General features: G+C 41.3%; 1 protein-coding gene across 1 annotated transcript in view; it reads right to left on the bottom strand.

Moving 5' to 3' along the window:
* Window positions 1-7,815: 7,815 nt before the first annotated feature.
* Window positions 7,816-17,666, bottom strand: part of LOC125964818 (centrosomal protein of 78 kDa-like) — a 41,274-nt gene continuing 31,423 nt past the window's right edge. The window contains exons 3-4 of the mRNA XM_049711411.1: window positions 9,330-9,501; window positions 7,816-8,444 (exon numbers count right to left, since the gene is read on the bottom strand). Coding sequence (XP_049567368.1) covers window positions 8,220-8,444; window positions 9,330-9,501 — 397 coding nt within the window. The 3' untranslated portion in view covers window positions 7,816-8,219. The remainder of the gene's footprint in view (window positions 8,445-9,329; window positions 9,502-17,666) is intronic.

The following is a 17,666-nucleotide window of genomic DNA, read 5'->3' as shown; positions in this document are numbered from 1 at the left end:
AATCTGCTTTTGGAAGCACCGGGTGACATTTTGGCAAGTTTTATTCAATTTCTTTATGCCATGATTTAGGAAAGAAGAATAGTAGCTGTGCTGAGCTCTGCCAGGTCAGATAGAATTTTGGAGTATTCTCGTTCTCTCTCTTGTAGACAGCCACTGTCATTTGGTAAGCCATAAGCCTTCCTTTGCTTTGACTGTGGTTAGTGTGTTTGTTGGATTTCTAAAATATATTTTTAGTGTTTACTTGTTTAGATTGAAAAGATTGGGCTATAATTTTTAAAGTTTATCCCTCCATTTTGGCAGGCCTTTTAAGTTGTGATATTGCATGCAAGAGAGCTAACGGAATTCTGGACTCCATATTTTCGTTTTTACCTTTTTGTTTTTCCCTCAGACTTTGAACCAACAATGGCTAAGAATGAGAGGAACTCAGACCCGAATATTTTTTCCCTTGTCAAACACAGAGAATATGGGAAAAAATGAAATTGGGAAATTGTTTTGCTCGTCTTCCTTTCCTCCTTTTTGGTCAGTTACGTTAGTCGTCTATCTCACTTTGTATTTCTAGCCTGACTTCAGAAAGACCTGAATTTGATGAACTACACACTGTTGGAGTAGTATATTGCTAGAAAGAACCAAGATCCAGACGACCCTAAATGGTGGCTTCATGGAATTATATTCAAGAAGGATGGTCCAGCCAATTTCCTCACTTCCATTCTGAAAGGAGTTCCCTATTCCTAAGAAAATGAACCTATGTCCCACTGACACAGAAGACAGAGATTTATCCCAGTGCCTTAATATATGTATAGATATTAAAATTATGTATATATATACATGTTTATATATAGATAATGTCTAATGGAAATATCTCTGATGTTCTATTTTGTGTTTTTTCTTTAATTTTACTTATAAAAATTGTGACCATTTTTTAACTCAAAAGAGGAGAACCTTAAAAATTAATTTAAAAACACATTCTCAGTAGTCTAAGGTTCAGAGTGACTTGGCAGAGAAAATTGCTGAATGGTTAGATAACAGTGCTGGTAGGCTTGGCTATTGTAACACTTTACATTTGAGTTTTCTCTTCCTTGAAATTACAAGAACTATATGACTCAAGAGAAAGATTGATAATTAGGAATATTCTGCTTGCTTTTTATATAGCCTATTGAAGAACAATTTGATTAATTGGAGGTCATAGGAAGGAAACTTCATGATCTAACTTTTGAACAAGTAGTGTTGCAACACAAAGCTATGACTTAAAATTAAAAAGGAAATTTGAAATGACCTACTTATTTTGGCATCTCAAGCCAGATATCTGTCAGTAAAATGAGTCACTTTTCAGTCAAATGGGTGGTCAGCAACATAATTTTTCTTTGGGAAGCTGAAAGACACCATTGCAAAACAGAGCATCTTTCGTTTTCCCAAGGGGTGCATATGAGAAGAAGGAAGGCAGAGAAATGCACTTCTATGCAGCTTTTCAAGACGGATAGAACAGAGAGCATTCCCAGAGGCAGGTCAAGTTCAACCCAAGAACAACCCTCTCAGTGCTTTCACAACTAGTTAAAATACAAGACCGGTAGTAACTCAGCTCTCAAATCAGTGCTGAAATCAAGCAGAAGGTTGTTAATATTGATACGGTTAACATACGTCAAGTAGGATTACTGAATTTTCTGAATCCAAAAGTTCTCCACAGTGTTGACATTTCCTTACTGAATTCCCAGGATTGTTTGGTTTCAAAGGCTGTTGGGCTCAAGACAGTTGTTTTTAAATAATCCTCATAAAAAGTTCAGCTTTCAGTCTAATATGATTGAAACCCAGCTTGAGTGTGTTTTATAATGCACTGAAATGGAAAGACTATGGCATTGAATTATTCAAAACATGGTAGGTGAATGAGTGATATGTGGGAAGGAGGTGATCAAACAAATCATTGAGACTTGATATGTCTTGTTATCTCATTTTATTTACGTTTTAGAACTCTTCCAAATATTAGACAAAAGAAATCAGTATCAATTTTCACCTGTTACGTTCCACACTTCAATTATTAATGAGTGTCAAATTTGACCACAGTTTTTTGTACCACCTGCTCTGCAATAATATTTCTGAGCCTTTATTAAAAATGTAAAATTGTCATTGAATTTCCAAACATGATTCTCCAGTGGCTAATTCAATTTGTTTTATTAATAAGCAAGTTCTGATGAGTAATACTAATTTAATATGCCTGCATGTAAGGTTAAACTGTAAATTATTCCTGCCGAAGGTGATATGACTGTGATGTGGTGGTAGGGCACTCACCTTCCTGAACAAAACCTGCGAGTGCACAGTTTTTGGGAGAAACCAGTACTTCATATAGTAGCAAATCTGATATTATTTTGCATGTCTCCTGTAGCAGTGGAATGTGCACACACACACACACACACACACACACACACAAACATGATCATGGGTGAGAAAACATGCGCACCTTAGATGCTTACATTAATTTCTGAATATAGTTCTCCGGAAAGAAAAAGTTTTACTGATGATTTGTATTTTTATAGTTTATTATTTTATGCATACTAAAACACTTCATGAAATCACTTACTGTTTTGTTGTCCATGGAATCCTTTCAATTTTGAGATGCTAAATACAAATGGAAATAATGATTATAGTCCTTGGCCATGAAAGACTAAGTTACAGAGAACCCGGTGACTGGATGTCAGACCTGCCACGGAATTATTCTCTGCTCCAGAGACCATTAGAATATCACTGTGTACCCACTTAAGGATAGAATGCTGCTATTGAGAAACTAGCTCTCTTTTATTTCTACTAAAAGGAGAGAACAGTAGGGGACCTTGACTGCGTGAGTGTATGAGACTTTCTCTGTTTTGTACAATATGCCAAAAACAATACATGAAATAGCCTCGAGTCTTTTGTCTTTTGTACCCAGCTCCTTCCTGAATTACTCCTGATCAATTACACTTAAATCGACAAGAGTTGCTTGAACATTTTGACAGTTATGTTCCCCATACCCTGATGCATTTTTAAAGGGTTACTGAGATAAAGCTATTTCAAAAAATACTCCCTCCAAATTTTTTCAGGGTGGCATCAGTGAAAAAGTAACTTAGAGGAAAAATACTCCACCTTGAGTTCGTGGCCTGTCACTCTAAGGCCAGGCAAGCATAAACCTTCATAGCAAAAACCTAAGCTTGCTCCCAGTTGAGAATTTGGTTTCTATGGTCTTATATAGAAAGTATATGGAGACTTTAATTCCCTATAAGCCCTTTCCAAAGAGTGAATACAGTTCATCATTCGTAAGAGATGATGAAAATTACAATTTTGTTGAATAGGTGGAATATATATTATATATAATATATATATTTATTTTTAATATATATATACAATATATAAAGTTACTATTCAGAGTCCTAAAACATGGATTTTTCTTACTTACCAAGTATGAACAGTAACTTGATCTCTAAACACAATAAAGCACCTGGTCATAACAGAATCATAAAAAATATTTGATATCAGAATAAATTCACTGTTCAGGTGTAAAGAGGGAATAGCTTCAGTTTTCCTCTTTCTTGCACCCCATTATTGAATCCTGGACAGAGGGGATTTTCTTGATTTTAATCTAAAGGAGAAATGTTCACTTTTGTTAAGATGGAAATTGACAACCTCAGTAGGCAGAGGCACTGTTTTTATTTGGCTGAATTCATGTTTCTAGTGATAATTCAATGTGTAATAGGGTTTTCTCTGCCACTCCAAAATCTGAAAATGATAAGCATCTCACCAGAGTTTCAGGATGGCCCATTACCTATGCTGTGGAAAGGATATTCAAAATACCATGCTTCATCAGTGTCTTCTCAGATTTATTAATCAATGGGCAACTACTGAGTTAAGACAGTGTCTTATCCTTGCTTCAAAAAAATAAAAACAAAAAAACCCCACAAACACAAAAAAACTGTTAACGATGAAAACTTATTATGCCAGGCCTTAGTATGGCCTGACTTCAAAATTTAGTTTCCGACGCTTTTGTGAATATACCAAGGAAAGAGGACCTAGGTGTATCTTATTCCCACAGGCCGCCAATAAATATTTGCTTCACAGAGAAAAAATTAATATATAGTATAGGAGAGAGCCTGACAGATGCTTAACACTATTGAGTGATAGCAATGCCCAAACTCATCTGTGATCAAACACCATGAAAGTATCCTCCTAAGGATAAACTTATTACAAATAAGTGAAAATTCAATTAACTTCTATCTCTTCTTACGTTTATTTCCTCCCAAACTTACCAGTATCCATCCAACTCGAAGGATACAAGTGATTTTTATAGACTGTGCAAAGTTTTTTTCTTATTCATATGTCCATGATTCCCCAGTTCTCTAAATTATTATCTACATCTTCAGGATCACTTTTATCGGTTCCTTCATTTCAACATATAAAATATAAGTCCTTCTCATTCTAAAAAATTCTTTTTTGCTAATTATTTTCTCTTTTCATCCAAACTCCTTGAGAGTAGCCTATTCCCACTGTCTTCACTAGCCCCGCCTGGCCCCCACAGGCAGTCCTACACCCTCAATTTATTGCCATCTGGCTTTTTGTCCACCACTTCACTGAACTTCTCTAAGGTCACTGGGGACCTAACTGCCCAAATCCAATGGACACTCACATTCTCTGAAGGATGACACTGTCATCTACTTCCTCCTTCTTGAAACTCTATTACCTCTCTCCTTCCCAGAATTCTTTCTCTGCTTATTACTTAAACATTGTCAGTACTCACAATTCTCTGAAATCTCATCCATGTTCATGATTTTAATGACTGCTGATATGTGCTGATGACACTCAAATTTTTATCTTTCCATGTCTTCACGTGCATGTCCAGTTATCTACCAGTGTGTCTCCTGAATTCTACACGTGCTTTACAATTCAACATGTCCAGAACTAAAGTCTTTTTCCCAATTCAGTTCTTTATCCCCTATTTCCAAACTCAATGATACCACCACCCAACCTTAGTCACACAGATGGGGGTTCAGCCTCCGCCTCCTACTTCTTCCATACTTCCCAAGATCAAGTCTTGCTTGTAATTTCCCAAATACAATTAAAACTTATTTCCTCCCTTCATCTATACCTTATTTCAGGCCCCTTTCTTCTTGCTATTACCTGGTCTAGAAGTTACCAAATTGCTGTTTGGTGGAACCAGTTGTTAGACACTTCTGTTAAAAAAGGACACTAGAGTCAAATAGCTTTGAGGATGGCTGTATACCATACGCCTGCTGTGACGACCCAGAATGAACACTAGCCTACAGCAGCCCTGAGGAGCTGTACCATAAAGAAACCTGATTAACTTTACTTAAGCCAGGTTCTCCCTTCTGCCGGCCTATAAACCTCTCAGTAGGGACAGGAGAGGAGGTGGCAGCATGAATGTCCCACTTGAAAATAAAAAACACTGCTCCTCAGAAGAGTGGGGCATAATTGTCTCCAGGCTTCTTCAAATTCCTCATCCATACAGACGTCAGTGGTCTAAAATGCCACCTGAACTTGTCCTTTCCATTCTTAGCTGTTTTCTGAGGAAACCAGCTCCACGCACATGAGTGGTTAAGACCCGCTCTCCTCCTCCTCGCGGCCTCCTTTAGGGGCACATGCCACTGCCTGGTGACACTGCACTGATCCTCCAGAGCCTGTGCCTGTGGCTCCGTAACACACCCCTCACACACTCACGGCTCTGGACTTCCGCTGTCCTCTCTGCCTTGAGTGTCCTTTCCCTTCACCAGCTGACTCACCAGTTTTTCATGAGTCCTTTAAGACTTAGCTTAGGGACTGCCTCTTTCGATGACTTTTCTTTGCCTCACAGCTCCCCCTCTTCTTCCACAAACACTGACCAAACGCCCTGAATATGCCCATCACAGCATGTCACGTGCAGGATGAGACATCTGCAGTGCGTCTACCCTCTCACTCCACTGCTAAAGGGCCAACGCTACATCTTGCTCATTGTTTCACTCCTCTAACACCCAATCCATGACTAATGAACTAACTAGTACTGTAGCAGCCCTCTTAGTAACAATCAGGCAGGACCTTCTAGAAGAAATCTGACACTCCAGCTGTTCTCTGCTCTCACCTTTCAGTCTGAATGAACTAAACACTTATCTGTACATGTTTTACCAGGGAGACATAATTTAATCCAGAGATGTGTCATCACATACTCTTACATACTCTGCCATTTAAAAATTCTGCTCACGATGGGGGAAGGAGACAGGTGTGCTTTCGACAGCCCCATTGTTTTGCACTTCTAGTGCTCACTGTCTTCTCTCTCAGTGCCTTCCTTAAACCCTTCCTCTCTTAACAAGGAAACAGGATAACAAATTAAATAAGAGCCTGGGTTCTGCCTATCTGTGAACAGAAACATAAGCAAGGACATAGAGAATAGACTGGTGGTTACCAAGGGGGAGGGGGGTGTGAAAGAGTTGGATTGGGAGCTTGGGATTAGCAGGTGCAAACTTGTGTATATACAGGATGGATAAATGAAAAGGTCCTACATGGGACTTCCCTGGTGGTGCAGTGTTTAAGAATACACCTGCCAATGCAGGGGACACGGGTTCGAGCCCTGGTCTGGGAAAATCCCACATGCCAGAGAGCAACTAAGCCCGATGACACAACTACTTAAGTCCATGCGCCTAGAGCCTGTGCTCTGCAACAAGAAAAGCCACCACAGTGAGAAGCCTGCGCACCGCAACTAGAGAAAGCCTGCGTGCAGCAACAAAGGCCCAACACAGCCAAAAATAAAAAAATAAATACATACATTTATTATTTAAAAAGTGGATGTATTTAAAAAAACCAAAAAGGTCCTACTGTAGAGCACAGGGAACTATATATCCTGTGATAAACCGTAATGGAAAAGAATATGAAAAAGAATGTAGATAAATGTGTAACTGAGTCACTTTCCTGTACAGCAGTAATTAACACAACACTGTAATTCAACTATACGTCAATAAAAAAATAAAATTTAAAAAAATTGCCATAAAAATAGTCACAGAAGGGGGACTTCCCTGGTGGTCCAGTGGTTACGACTTTGCCTTCCAATGGAGGGGGTGAAGGTTCGATCCCTGGTGGGTGACCTAAGATCCCACATGCCTTCCGGCCAAAAAACCAAAATATAAAACAGAAGCAATGCTGTAACAAATGCAATAAACACTTTAAAAATGGTCGATATCAGAAAAAATCTTTAAAGAAAAAATTCACATAAATCAGAAACAAATGAAACATAATAAAGTCCATACATTAAAAAAAAAAAGAGCATGGGTTCGGGTCATATCGCAGCTTCCCACTTACTTACAGCTGTGTAATTCTGGGCAACTCACATAATGTCTCCTCAGACTGCTCATCTATTAACGGGGATGGTAACAGTTCCCTACCTCAGAGCGTTGCTGTAATCCATAAACACAGATAAGTGCCTTAGTAAATGTTTGAGGCTCTCTGGTTATTGTGAATTAAAATACCTCAATGGCTTCTGGCCATGTGATCTATAATAGTTTGATGTTTAACCAAATGGTAAAACTATTCCATTTATAATTCCCATCTCTTTTTAACCCTTACCCTGCTTTGTTGTTTATGTTTTCTCCCAACACAGAGTGCTAGTTCCAGGAGAGTAAAGGCTTTATTTTGTTCGCTGCTGAAAACAATAGCACCCAGAAAAGTACTGTACATATGAAGCCCTCAGTAAACACTAGCTGAATGAATGGTGCAAAGTGTCACATGGAAAAGTACACCAAAACTTTCATTATAATAAAAAAGTATAGATAAATCTTTCTCTTAATGGCTTCCAGTCAAGTAACTGAAACCACCATATGCTATAATAAAAACATAAGTAATGTATTAAAATTTGAAGGCAAAAACATAATTTTAAAAGATTTAGACCTATGTTAGGTATGACAGAGTATGGATGCTTTCCTGAAATTCACAATCAGATCCAAGAGTATCACTTTCAGAATGTTCTAGTAGATTGAGTTTACTTTTAGTTTTCTTTGATGGAACAGTCACTATTCTACTCTCTTTCTTAACAGAAATGTGTTTTTCCGAAGACTCACTTTTAATTGGTTTATTAACCAAAGAATTTTGCCCAATTCCTTTGCTTTTCTGCTTTACAGGTGAGTCAGAGCAGGAATGCAGGTCCTTCCCAGGTTGTTTCCTAGCAGTGTTTTTTGGTATATTCACCTGCTTTGCTCATTTTCTCTGAAGAATACCTGTTATTTCTAGATAATTCCTCTTCTTTTCTTTGACTTCCTGTTCCAGAAATGACATCTGCTGAAGGGAGAACATGTTCTAGCAATGAAATCTTCACAAGACTCCTGCCACTGCTCTGTGACTGGGACCCCCAGGTTGTCTTTGGAAGTTTCTAAGGCCTCCTGAGTAGACACTGGGACATGGAAGGAGTTGAGAGGCAAAGGAATCCTAGCATCACCTGTAATTTTCTGAAACTGGAGGGAAAAACAAAAGACAAGACAAAAATTCAGTGATGAACAAAGCCAACCATTAAAAATTAGAATTCAAAACTTCAATGTTACTCTGTGATCTTATTATTAACACAGTAAATTGATTATTCAGAAGATTTCAGAGCCAGTTTTTTTCTAATGATATCTTGCCAAGTTACTCTCAGCTTAACCTAGCTATATCCAAGGCTATGTCCGCTACATTTTCAGACTTTGGTGACTGGGGTAGTTATTACCCATTTCCTTTCCCTCACTAAAAATAAAACCCTATTCTGTAAGGTAATTAATTTCTTTTCTGTCCTCCAGGCACATGCAAACAGTATATAGTTTGTGACCAGGCTGTGTTCTCAAACTGTCAGTTCTCAACACCAGTCTGAGATTGGTTGATGGGAGCTCCAAGTAAGGCTAGAGGAAAAGCTGATGGGTTTTCCCCTCCCATTCTCATAACCAGGTGATTTACTGTAATATGTTACCTATTAGCTATGTCTGGATTACTTATTTTAAAAATTATAACAGTATGTGTACCTTCATTAGTGTTCCTTCATTGTAAGCTGACTGCATACAAATAGAAAAGACATTTATACAATTTAAAATCTGGAATATTTTCTCTAATGTTTTCTTTCTTCATTATGGATAGTTTGCTTTAACTCATAAATTTTCTAGAGAACTTCCAGTCTCCTTATTTACAAAAATACAGTGTCATGAAATGGGCACACATTTACTAATCTCTGATTTGGAAAGGATTCCAGAGTCTTCTAGCTCCTGAGCATGTGAACAATTAGAGGCTGATCATTATTGTTTTCTCCCTGACCTGGTTACTTCCTTTTTTGCTAATCACTCTTAGAATCATTAAGTGCTGTTCTGTCCACTTACTTGGATATTTTGCATTTGTCCTGGGGCACCCTGTTTTGATTCTGATTTTTCTTCTTCAAGTGTCTTCTTTTCTTCTTTACGTGGACTACTAACAGTAGAATTCATCTGGGGACGACCTAGTAAATGAAAATCTGACTGATCTATACCAGCCATTGTGGCCAGCTGCCCAAGTCTGGACCAGAGCAGGAAAGGAGAAAAGACAAAGGTTATTATAATCACATAAGAGCAGTTTAGACTTCCCCAGACCTACAATCATGAAATACTTCTAAACTCTTAAAAGCCAACATCCTACTCCAGACTACAAGCCTCTCTCTCCCCCAAATTCTCAGCCCTTTCTAGATTCATCCTCTAGGACACATCCCATCTCCTTACCTATTACCACTCCATTTAAAAAACTGACTAGCAGCTTCAACATCTGCCACGCACCTCGTCCACTACCTCTCACACCTCTATTCCCACACTTCTTTACCAACTTTCCTCCAGTTTCCAAGAATGTGTTTGTTCCTTCCTTCCCAACACTAACACACTGAGAAAACACCACTCCATCAACTATCAATCTCCACTTCCCTCTTCCAGCAAAATTGCTCCCAGTTGAGAACCACTGACCTATATCTCCCCTGCAGATTAATAATAATTTATGTCTAAGGCAAAAATAACTTGAATTCAGACTTATCAAACAAGCAAAATAAGTGAAAGATAGGAAAATTCTTATGCATTCCCGAATATTTTCAATGAAAACTGCCTTCAATTTAGTCTTTACAAAAAACTACACCTACTACTTACTCTATCTACAGGTTACTCTTTTATAATGAGCTCCCCACTCTACCAAAGCAGGTTTCCTTATTTGCATTTCTTAACAAATTTAATTCCTCATTTTTAAAAATCAAATATATTACCTATAATTACACTAAATATGGCCACAGAAGTGATGAAAATTGCTCCAGTTCCTCAGCAAACTACCATTATAGTTGCAAAGAGAAGAACGCCATGAAGAGAAATGAACTAACCCAGCATCTTTAAGGAGATCCAAGAAAACACAGAACTCCTGAAAAGAATTCTCAGTGCTGCCCAAAACACCTTCATCATCCAGGATCATGCTTGTCAATGAGTGGGCATGAAGGGCTTCAGACAAAGAGAAATTCATATTTCTTAAGTGGGCATTTTCATGTTCCAGCTATAAAATGTCTGACATGATTTTTTCTCATTGTCATCAAAAGTAGTCTTGCTTATTTTCAAGGAACAAAACTAAAACACTCAAAATGTAATTAATTGTAATTAACCTAACTCTCCACCAGTAAAGACAGAGACCATATCACATAATAATCAGAACCCACAGGTACCCAACAAAGTTTCCTATATAACACTTAGGTGGTATATAAATAAACCAAAGTTATTGTTTTATAAATGTTCTTTCACAAAAGATCACATTTCTAACTAGTTCAATTCATAATGAAGCCTCATTCCACACTAGAAAATTACCTGCTTTAAGTTTCTCTTGAATTAGAAAATGAAATATAGAATCTGATTTGAATAAAACATATTACAGCTCTGCTGAATGTTAAGAATTAACTTTAGTGAGCAAAATATCTAATGCTTACATTTAAAAGTCCTAAATCATACCCAACCCAACTTATTAGATGTACAATCACCAATATTTTCTGCTACTGGTAATATCATACCATGCTAGTGGAATGAATTATCAAAATCTATCAAATTAACATAGGTAAGATTTATTTAAATTCCACTCTTTCCAACATAAATTTGTGGCAGCCCACCATAAAAGACATATGCATATAACATATTAAGTCAGAAATAAGAAGTTAAGACCAAGAAAGAAAAATTCAATTTTTATTTGTGGGTCTCTTTATAGCAGGAAGTCCTATTAATGAACACACTTAACATACCTGAATTGCCTAATTGCAGATTCAAAAGCATGTTTTAAAAAAGTAATCACTTTTAAAGCAATTCACAGTCAAGCACTGTTCCTGGAGTTCCCTGGGTGTTAAATAATCTAATCATCAAAACCCTAAAAGGGGGCTTCCCTGCTGGCACAGTGGTTAAGAATCTGCCTGCCAGTACAGGCGACACGGGTTCAAGCCCTAGTCCGGGAAGAACCCACATGCCGTGGAGCAACTAAGCCCGTGTGCCACGACTACTGAGTCTATGCTCTAGAACCCACGTGCCACAACTACTGAAGCCTGCGTGCCTAGAGCTTGTGCTCCGCAAAAACAGAAGCCACCAGACTGCAACGAAGAGTAGCCCCCCACTCGACGCAACTGGAGAAAACCCGCGAGCAGCAACGAAGAACCAACGCAGCCAAAAATAAATAAATAAAATAAATGTATAAAACAAAAAACCCTACGAGGAAAGAATGATCACTAACTCCAGGTTTTTCTTTTTGTTTTTTTGCATTACATGGGCCTCTCATTGTTGTGGCCTCTCCCATTGAGGAGCACAGGCTCTGGACAAGCAGGCTCAGCGGCCATGGCTCTCGGGCCTAGCCACTCCGCGGCATGTGGGATCCTCCCGGACTGGTGCACGAACCCATGTCCCCTGCATCGGCAGGTGGACTCTCAACTGCTGCGCCACCAGGGGAGCCCTATTTTACAGATGAGGGAAACAGAGGCAGAGAAGTAGAGTAAGTAGAGCAGCACAGCCAAGGTCACACCACTAAGTAGCAGAGCCACACTGTGGACTCAGGACACTGGGTGCCATTCCTGCTCACGGAGGTGGTGGTCTTCCCATTCACCAAGGTCACTGAAATAAAATGAACACTGATAAACTCCCTTAGGAGTTTCAGGAAATAAGACACTTTGGTCCGTGAAGTGGGGACACTGCTTGCAATAGGCAGAATTCTAACAGAGCCCCTAAGACTCCTGCTTACTGAAGTACACAAACCTTCCACTTACCCAATCAAACTCTAAATCTAGGTGCTGCAGTGAAGGGATTTTGCAGACGGAATTAAGTTCAAAATCAGTTGATTATTTAAGATAGGGAGATTATTCTAGGTGGATGTGACCTACTCAGGCACCCCATGAAAAGGACCTGAACTCTTCCTGAATTGAAGTACAAAAGGGACAAGAGGGAGACTCTCCATTGCTGGCTCTGAAGAAGTCTAATGCTATGGCAGGGAAGGCAAGCGAGAGGCCTCTAGGAGCTGAGACTGTCCCCCGACTGACAGCCAGCAAGGAAATGGGGACCTCTGTCCTGCAACTGCAGAATCTGAATTATGCCAACAAGCCAAAGAATCTTGGAGCCATTCTTTCCCAGAGCCTCTGGATGCTAACACAGCCAGACTGACATCTTGATTTCAGCTCTGTGACCCACACAAACTATGGTGAACATCCAACGTTTGGGGCTCAATGTCTTACACTTAAATTTCACATGCTTTAACATTCTTGGGAGGGAACCCACATGTTCCAGTGTGTATCTGAGCAGGAAACCCAGTCACGCTGTGCCTGGACTTCTGACCTACAGAACTGTGAGCTAGTCAAATAGGTATTGTTTTCAGTCAGTAAGAGTGTAGTAAAAGAATTAATATGCTACTCAACCTCCAGGTTCATGAACAAAATAAACGATTTTCATTGTTTTAAGCCACTGTTTCAGGGTGGTTTCCTATGCAGCGATAAATAATCAGAATACCTACACTTATGAAAACAGTAAGGTATATTTATACATTTTAGCTGCTTTGAACAATCACTTAAAGAATGAGGAACTCTATTATATGCCATCGTTGGGAGAGGAGCTGCTATCACTTTCTGGAGAGTAGCTTTTGGTACCTTACAACAATCCTACATCAGGGGTTTACCCTAAGGAAATCAAAGTTGTGGGCAAAGATTTATCTACCAACATGATGTCATAAGATTGTATATAACCAAGCCCTAGAAGAAAGCTAAGAGACTCCAAATTGGGATTGGTTTAAACAAAAACAGCTCACCGTATTAAGGAATGCGCTATGAAACCACTAAGGAAATAATGACAACAGGTCTCAACCAGAGTTAATGAATGGGCTTCAGGAGTTCTACATTCAAAATATATCTGTCCGTTTTTCCTGGGAGATGGTGCATAAGCTTAATCAAATTCTCTGATGTAGAAGATTATTTAGTGATAAGACAAAATATTTTTCATACATTTTTCAGACAAAAGAGCAGATTAGGTGTGTGTACATGCAGAGGTGGCTTTTATTTCCTTCAATGAGTCGTTCATTGTTTTCAAAAATTTGCTCAATGAACATATACTTTTATATTCAGATCATGTTTAAAAAACTGACAGTCTAAGAACTTCAAATTCTTTAATGTTTCATTACTAAAGCCAGCCAAGTTTTCAATGGGGGAAAAAGAGGAAAAAATTGCAAAATTCCTCTACTTTCAATATAATATAGGTTTAATAAATCTTCTAAAACTGATTTCAAAGAATGTCTAAACAAATTAGGAAACAAACAAAAAAACCCTCACCACAGTCAGAGGAAAGTAGAGTAAAACTTCCTGACTGGTTCTACATAGCACATCAAAGTGCAATTACATGAAACAGTTTCTCCCTCTAGTGGAGGGAATTAGAACACAGTGTTAAATTTTTGTGAAAAAGTGTACCCTCCTCCCACAAAGTATTAATAATTCATGTCCCTTACATGGAAATATGGAACGAAAAAAGTTAAAGTAAAATTGCTTGATATTCTATTAAATATGTAAGACTAATGATAAGGCTTTGGAATAATTTTCCTTCCTGTCATCTGCTCTCCCTTCCTCCCTTCTGTACACTAGCTAGGGTGATTTTTCTGGGACAAAGCTCCCATCATATTGGATATCAAATTTTTTGTTCACCTTTTCTCCATTTAACATTGAAATCAATCATTTCTCACATAATCAGGGGATTCATAACCTTGATTTTTTTGTGTGGGCTACAAAATATTCCACTGAGTGGGTTTACTGGTTAACCACTTTACACATTTAAATTCTTTCCAACTTTTCAATATTATAAGACAAAATAACCGTTTTTATACATGAAGGCTTTTTTCCATATCGAGAATAACGTTCTTGCAATAAATCCATAAAAATGAGTTTGAGGTCAAAGCAAATGAACATTTTTAAGGCTCTGAGGTAGCTATCTCCAAACTTCTTTCCAAAAGATTTCTGAGATTTTATACTGCCATCAGCGATGTATCACTTGGTATATAACCTCTACTACAACTGTTGGCTTATTTCCTCACATAGAGTGCAAGTTATTTGAAGATAGGGGGTGTATTTTATTAAGTGTTTATCCCCAGCACCTGTGCCTAGCACAATGTAGGCGGTCAATAAATAATTGCTTAATAAGGAAAATCCCTGCCAATACAAGATGTACGTGTGTGAAAGACAGTGTGTTTTTCTCTAACGGGATAGATGAAAACTTGTCATCTTCTTTAATGTGCAATTTTTTTCTTATAATTTGCAATTAAATTTCTCTTCTAGATTATATTGTAAAAATTCAGATTCTCTGAGGCAAATGGGCCTGGCACTACCCGTTAGCTATATAACCTTGGATAAGTTCTATGACTCTAGGTCTCAACTTCCTCATCTATAAAATGGAGATAAGCTCCCATATCACACAGCTCTTGTGAGGATTACATGAGTTAAAACACATATGAAATTAGAAGAGTGCCTGGTACACAGCATATTAAATATTAAATCTTGAGGTAAGATGTGCCTTTTAGGGCTCCTGAGATGAAGGTTGATTTTTTTTGGGGGGGGGGGTGGGTGTAGGTAGGAAGGAAGACCTTTTGAAAACTGTCTCCACGTGAGGAGTCCATGAAAGTCATCCTTAAGGTGTGTGATTTTGCTTGACAGTGTTGCTGGACCGCTCCCTGCAGAAGAACCGGGAAGAGTAAGACCAGGAACACACGTGAAAGAAGAAGAAAGAGATGATAAAGTAAAGCCTGGTCACTCCCAGGTATGTCACTTGCACTTTAATCTCAAAACCCATTTGGTTCTAGGAAGGGGGATCAGGGTGTGGGCAGCATGTAGGAACAGAATGACTTTCACTAATGATCAGAATGACCTTGGATTTAGCTAAAATGCTCTTCAAACTCATTTTTCTGCTGGTTCTCTATGTGGAAGGTGTGTTATGTGGCTCTGGTGATAGTAAGTCAGCGGTAGGCCTGGAAGCCAGCTGGAGCTCTGCTACTTGATCAGTCAGTCACAGAGCTTCAGTCTGTCCCCTCTCCTGCCTGTGTCTGCTGCCAGTGAGGTCTTTGTGAAGATCTCATTTTCAAACACATGAGGTGCTAAAGTGCTCTAGTATCGTCCAGGTATAAAGTTGCATTCTTAACTGAGATCAGACCAGTTCCTTCTCCAGACCTCCAGCTCCTTTGTAAAATCAGAGTTTCAGGTTCTATGAAATACAGATGTAACCACTGAACCCCCATGGGAGAGGGTAGCAGAAGGGATTGGGGATCTGATGCTGGAAGCTTTACCATTAGACAGCACTGCCCCATATGACAAAGGGCTAACATTTGTTGGGCACAGGTGGTAGAACAATATCATGTCCCTTTTGGTTTTATTAGAACGTTGATTAGAAGTTTCAGCTCAGCAGAGGGACAGCACCCTGGGCGGGGACTGGGCCTCCAACATCTATGGCTCCTCCCCTCCAGCACCCAGGCTAGGTACTCAGTTCCCAGCAGCCCAGAGGGCAGGAACAGAGCTCTGCCAGGTTGGCCTTCTCAGAGGGCAAGTGTAAGCAGCACAGCCAGGAATGTGAGCGACAGGCTTTGCTGGGTTGTCGAGTAGGAGGGTGACGTCTGGCTCAGCATGGCTGGAGTCAGCACTAGCCTCCCCTCGGCCATGGGCACTGGGCCCCGGTCTCAGGCTCACACAGGCCTCCAAAGCCCTTCCCTCTGGATGGCGCTGAGACCCTCCACCCAGCCCAGCCTCCCGCCCCAAACACCAGCAGGTCAAGCACCACTCAGAGAAGGGGGCCTTTAAAGGGCTTTAGAAAATCTTAGAATCCGGATATGGAAGCTACTATGTTTCACTTCTGGCTGAGAGCTCTGCTCCCGGAGCACAGGATGGCCCAGGGGAGCGAGATGGGAGGGTCTCGCTGTGACCCCCCAGGCACTGCTGGCCTTTTTAGCCACATGCCTGCATTCCTTGGAAATACATTTCACTAACAGCCAAACGGAACACCCTGAGAAACGGGAGGAATTATTGGCTCGTTTCAACCCTTAGCTACAGGGAGTTTTCACCACCGTGTGTATTTCCTCTGCTATCTGTGATGCGCTGGAACTTACCTTTGGGCAAAATGTGCCTCAGCTGTCCACGGCGCCTGACACACTTGGTGACTCTGCCTGACCCGGGAGAGCCCTGGGCCCCAGGGACAGGGTCCCTGCTTCCTGACAACCCCCTCGTGGGAGTGCTGAGGCTGGTCAGCCCCCAGCCCTGGGGGCTCACCGTCCCCTCGGAAGTGACTGCGAGTCAAGCTCCCCACCGACCCCTCCCCCCTGGTCTCCTTCCCGCCAGGGCCGATTCGTGCACGGTGCCAGTCAGACCCTCCTCAGGGGGTAGGTGTCGGGGAAGCCCCGAGTGCGGGCGCCCTCCCGCACCCTCACGACTTGGTGCTGCTCCGGGTGGAGCCCGCGGCCCGGGGGACAAGAGGCGCGACGGGGGTGGGAAGGAGACGGGGCCACGGGAAGCCCATCCCGGGCCGGCATGGGCGCAGAGGCAGGAGGCGGCGAGGAGGGTCGGCCCAGCCGCGAAGCCCGTGCCTCCGCCCCGCCCGGGCCCGAGCGGCCCTCAGACCTCCCTGCCAGCCCCTGGGCTCGGGGTAGGTGACGGGCACGCCAAAGAAGCCATCCCGCTCGAGCCGTCCGGAGAGGCCAGCACAGGGCTTGTGCCTGATCCCGGCGTGCGGCGAGCACTGGGGCGTGAGGGTGTGGAGCTGTCCGGCCGCAGGTCACAGGCTTTGCCTGCTGGAAGAGAGGGCTGCGATGGGGCTGTGCCGACGGAAGGGGAGGTTGGAGCCGCCCACCGTCCCCGTTTGCCAGGCAGAGCTTCGTCGCGGAGCCTGTTTTCAACAGCCGTGCGCAGCAGGGACACCCAGGCCTGGCGAGTCTGCGCCCCACCCAGGGCTGCTGGCTTCTTGCGCGGCAGCCCTGGCATCTCCTGCTGAGAAACCCCGGAGACCGTGCTCCTTCCCCCGAGCCCACCGCCCGGCTGCAGAGCCCAAGGAGGCTGGGGGTTTCACCCAAACTTGAGGAAGCCATACCTGGGTGCTGGGACACAAGTGGGGGTCCCACCTTCCCCGCAGGAGCAGACCCCGCAGAGGGTCTATCTTTTGAAAATAAATATAGACTAACAGGTTTTACAC

The sequence above is a fragment of the Orcinus orca genome, chromosome 1, assembly GCF_937001465.1.
Source record: "Orcinus orca chromosome 1, mOrcOrc1.1, whole genome shotgun sequence".
NCBI lineage: Eukaryota > Metazoa > Chordata > Mammalia > Artiodactyla > Delphinidae > Orcinus > Orcinus orca.
The sequence above is the reverse complement of the archived record's forward strand: the minus strand, read 5'-3'. Positions and strand labels throughout refer to the sequence as shown.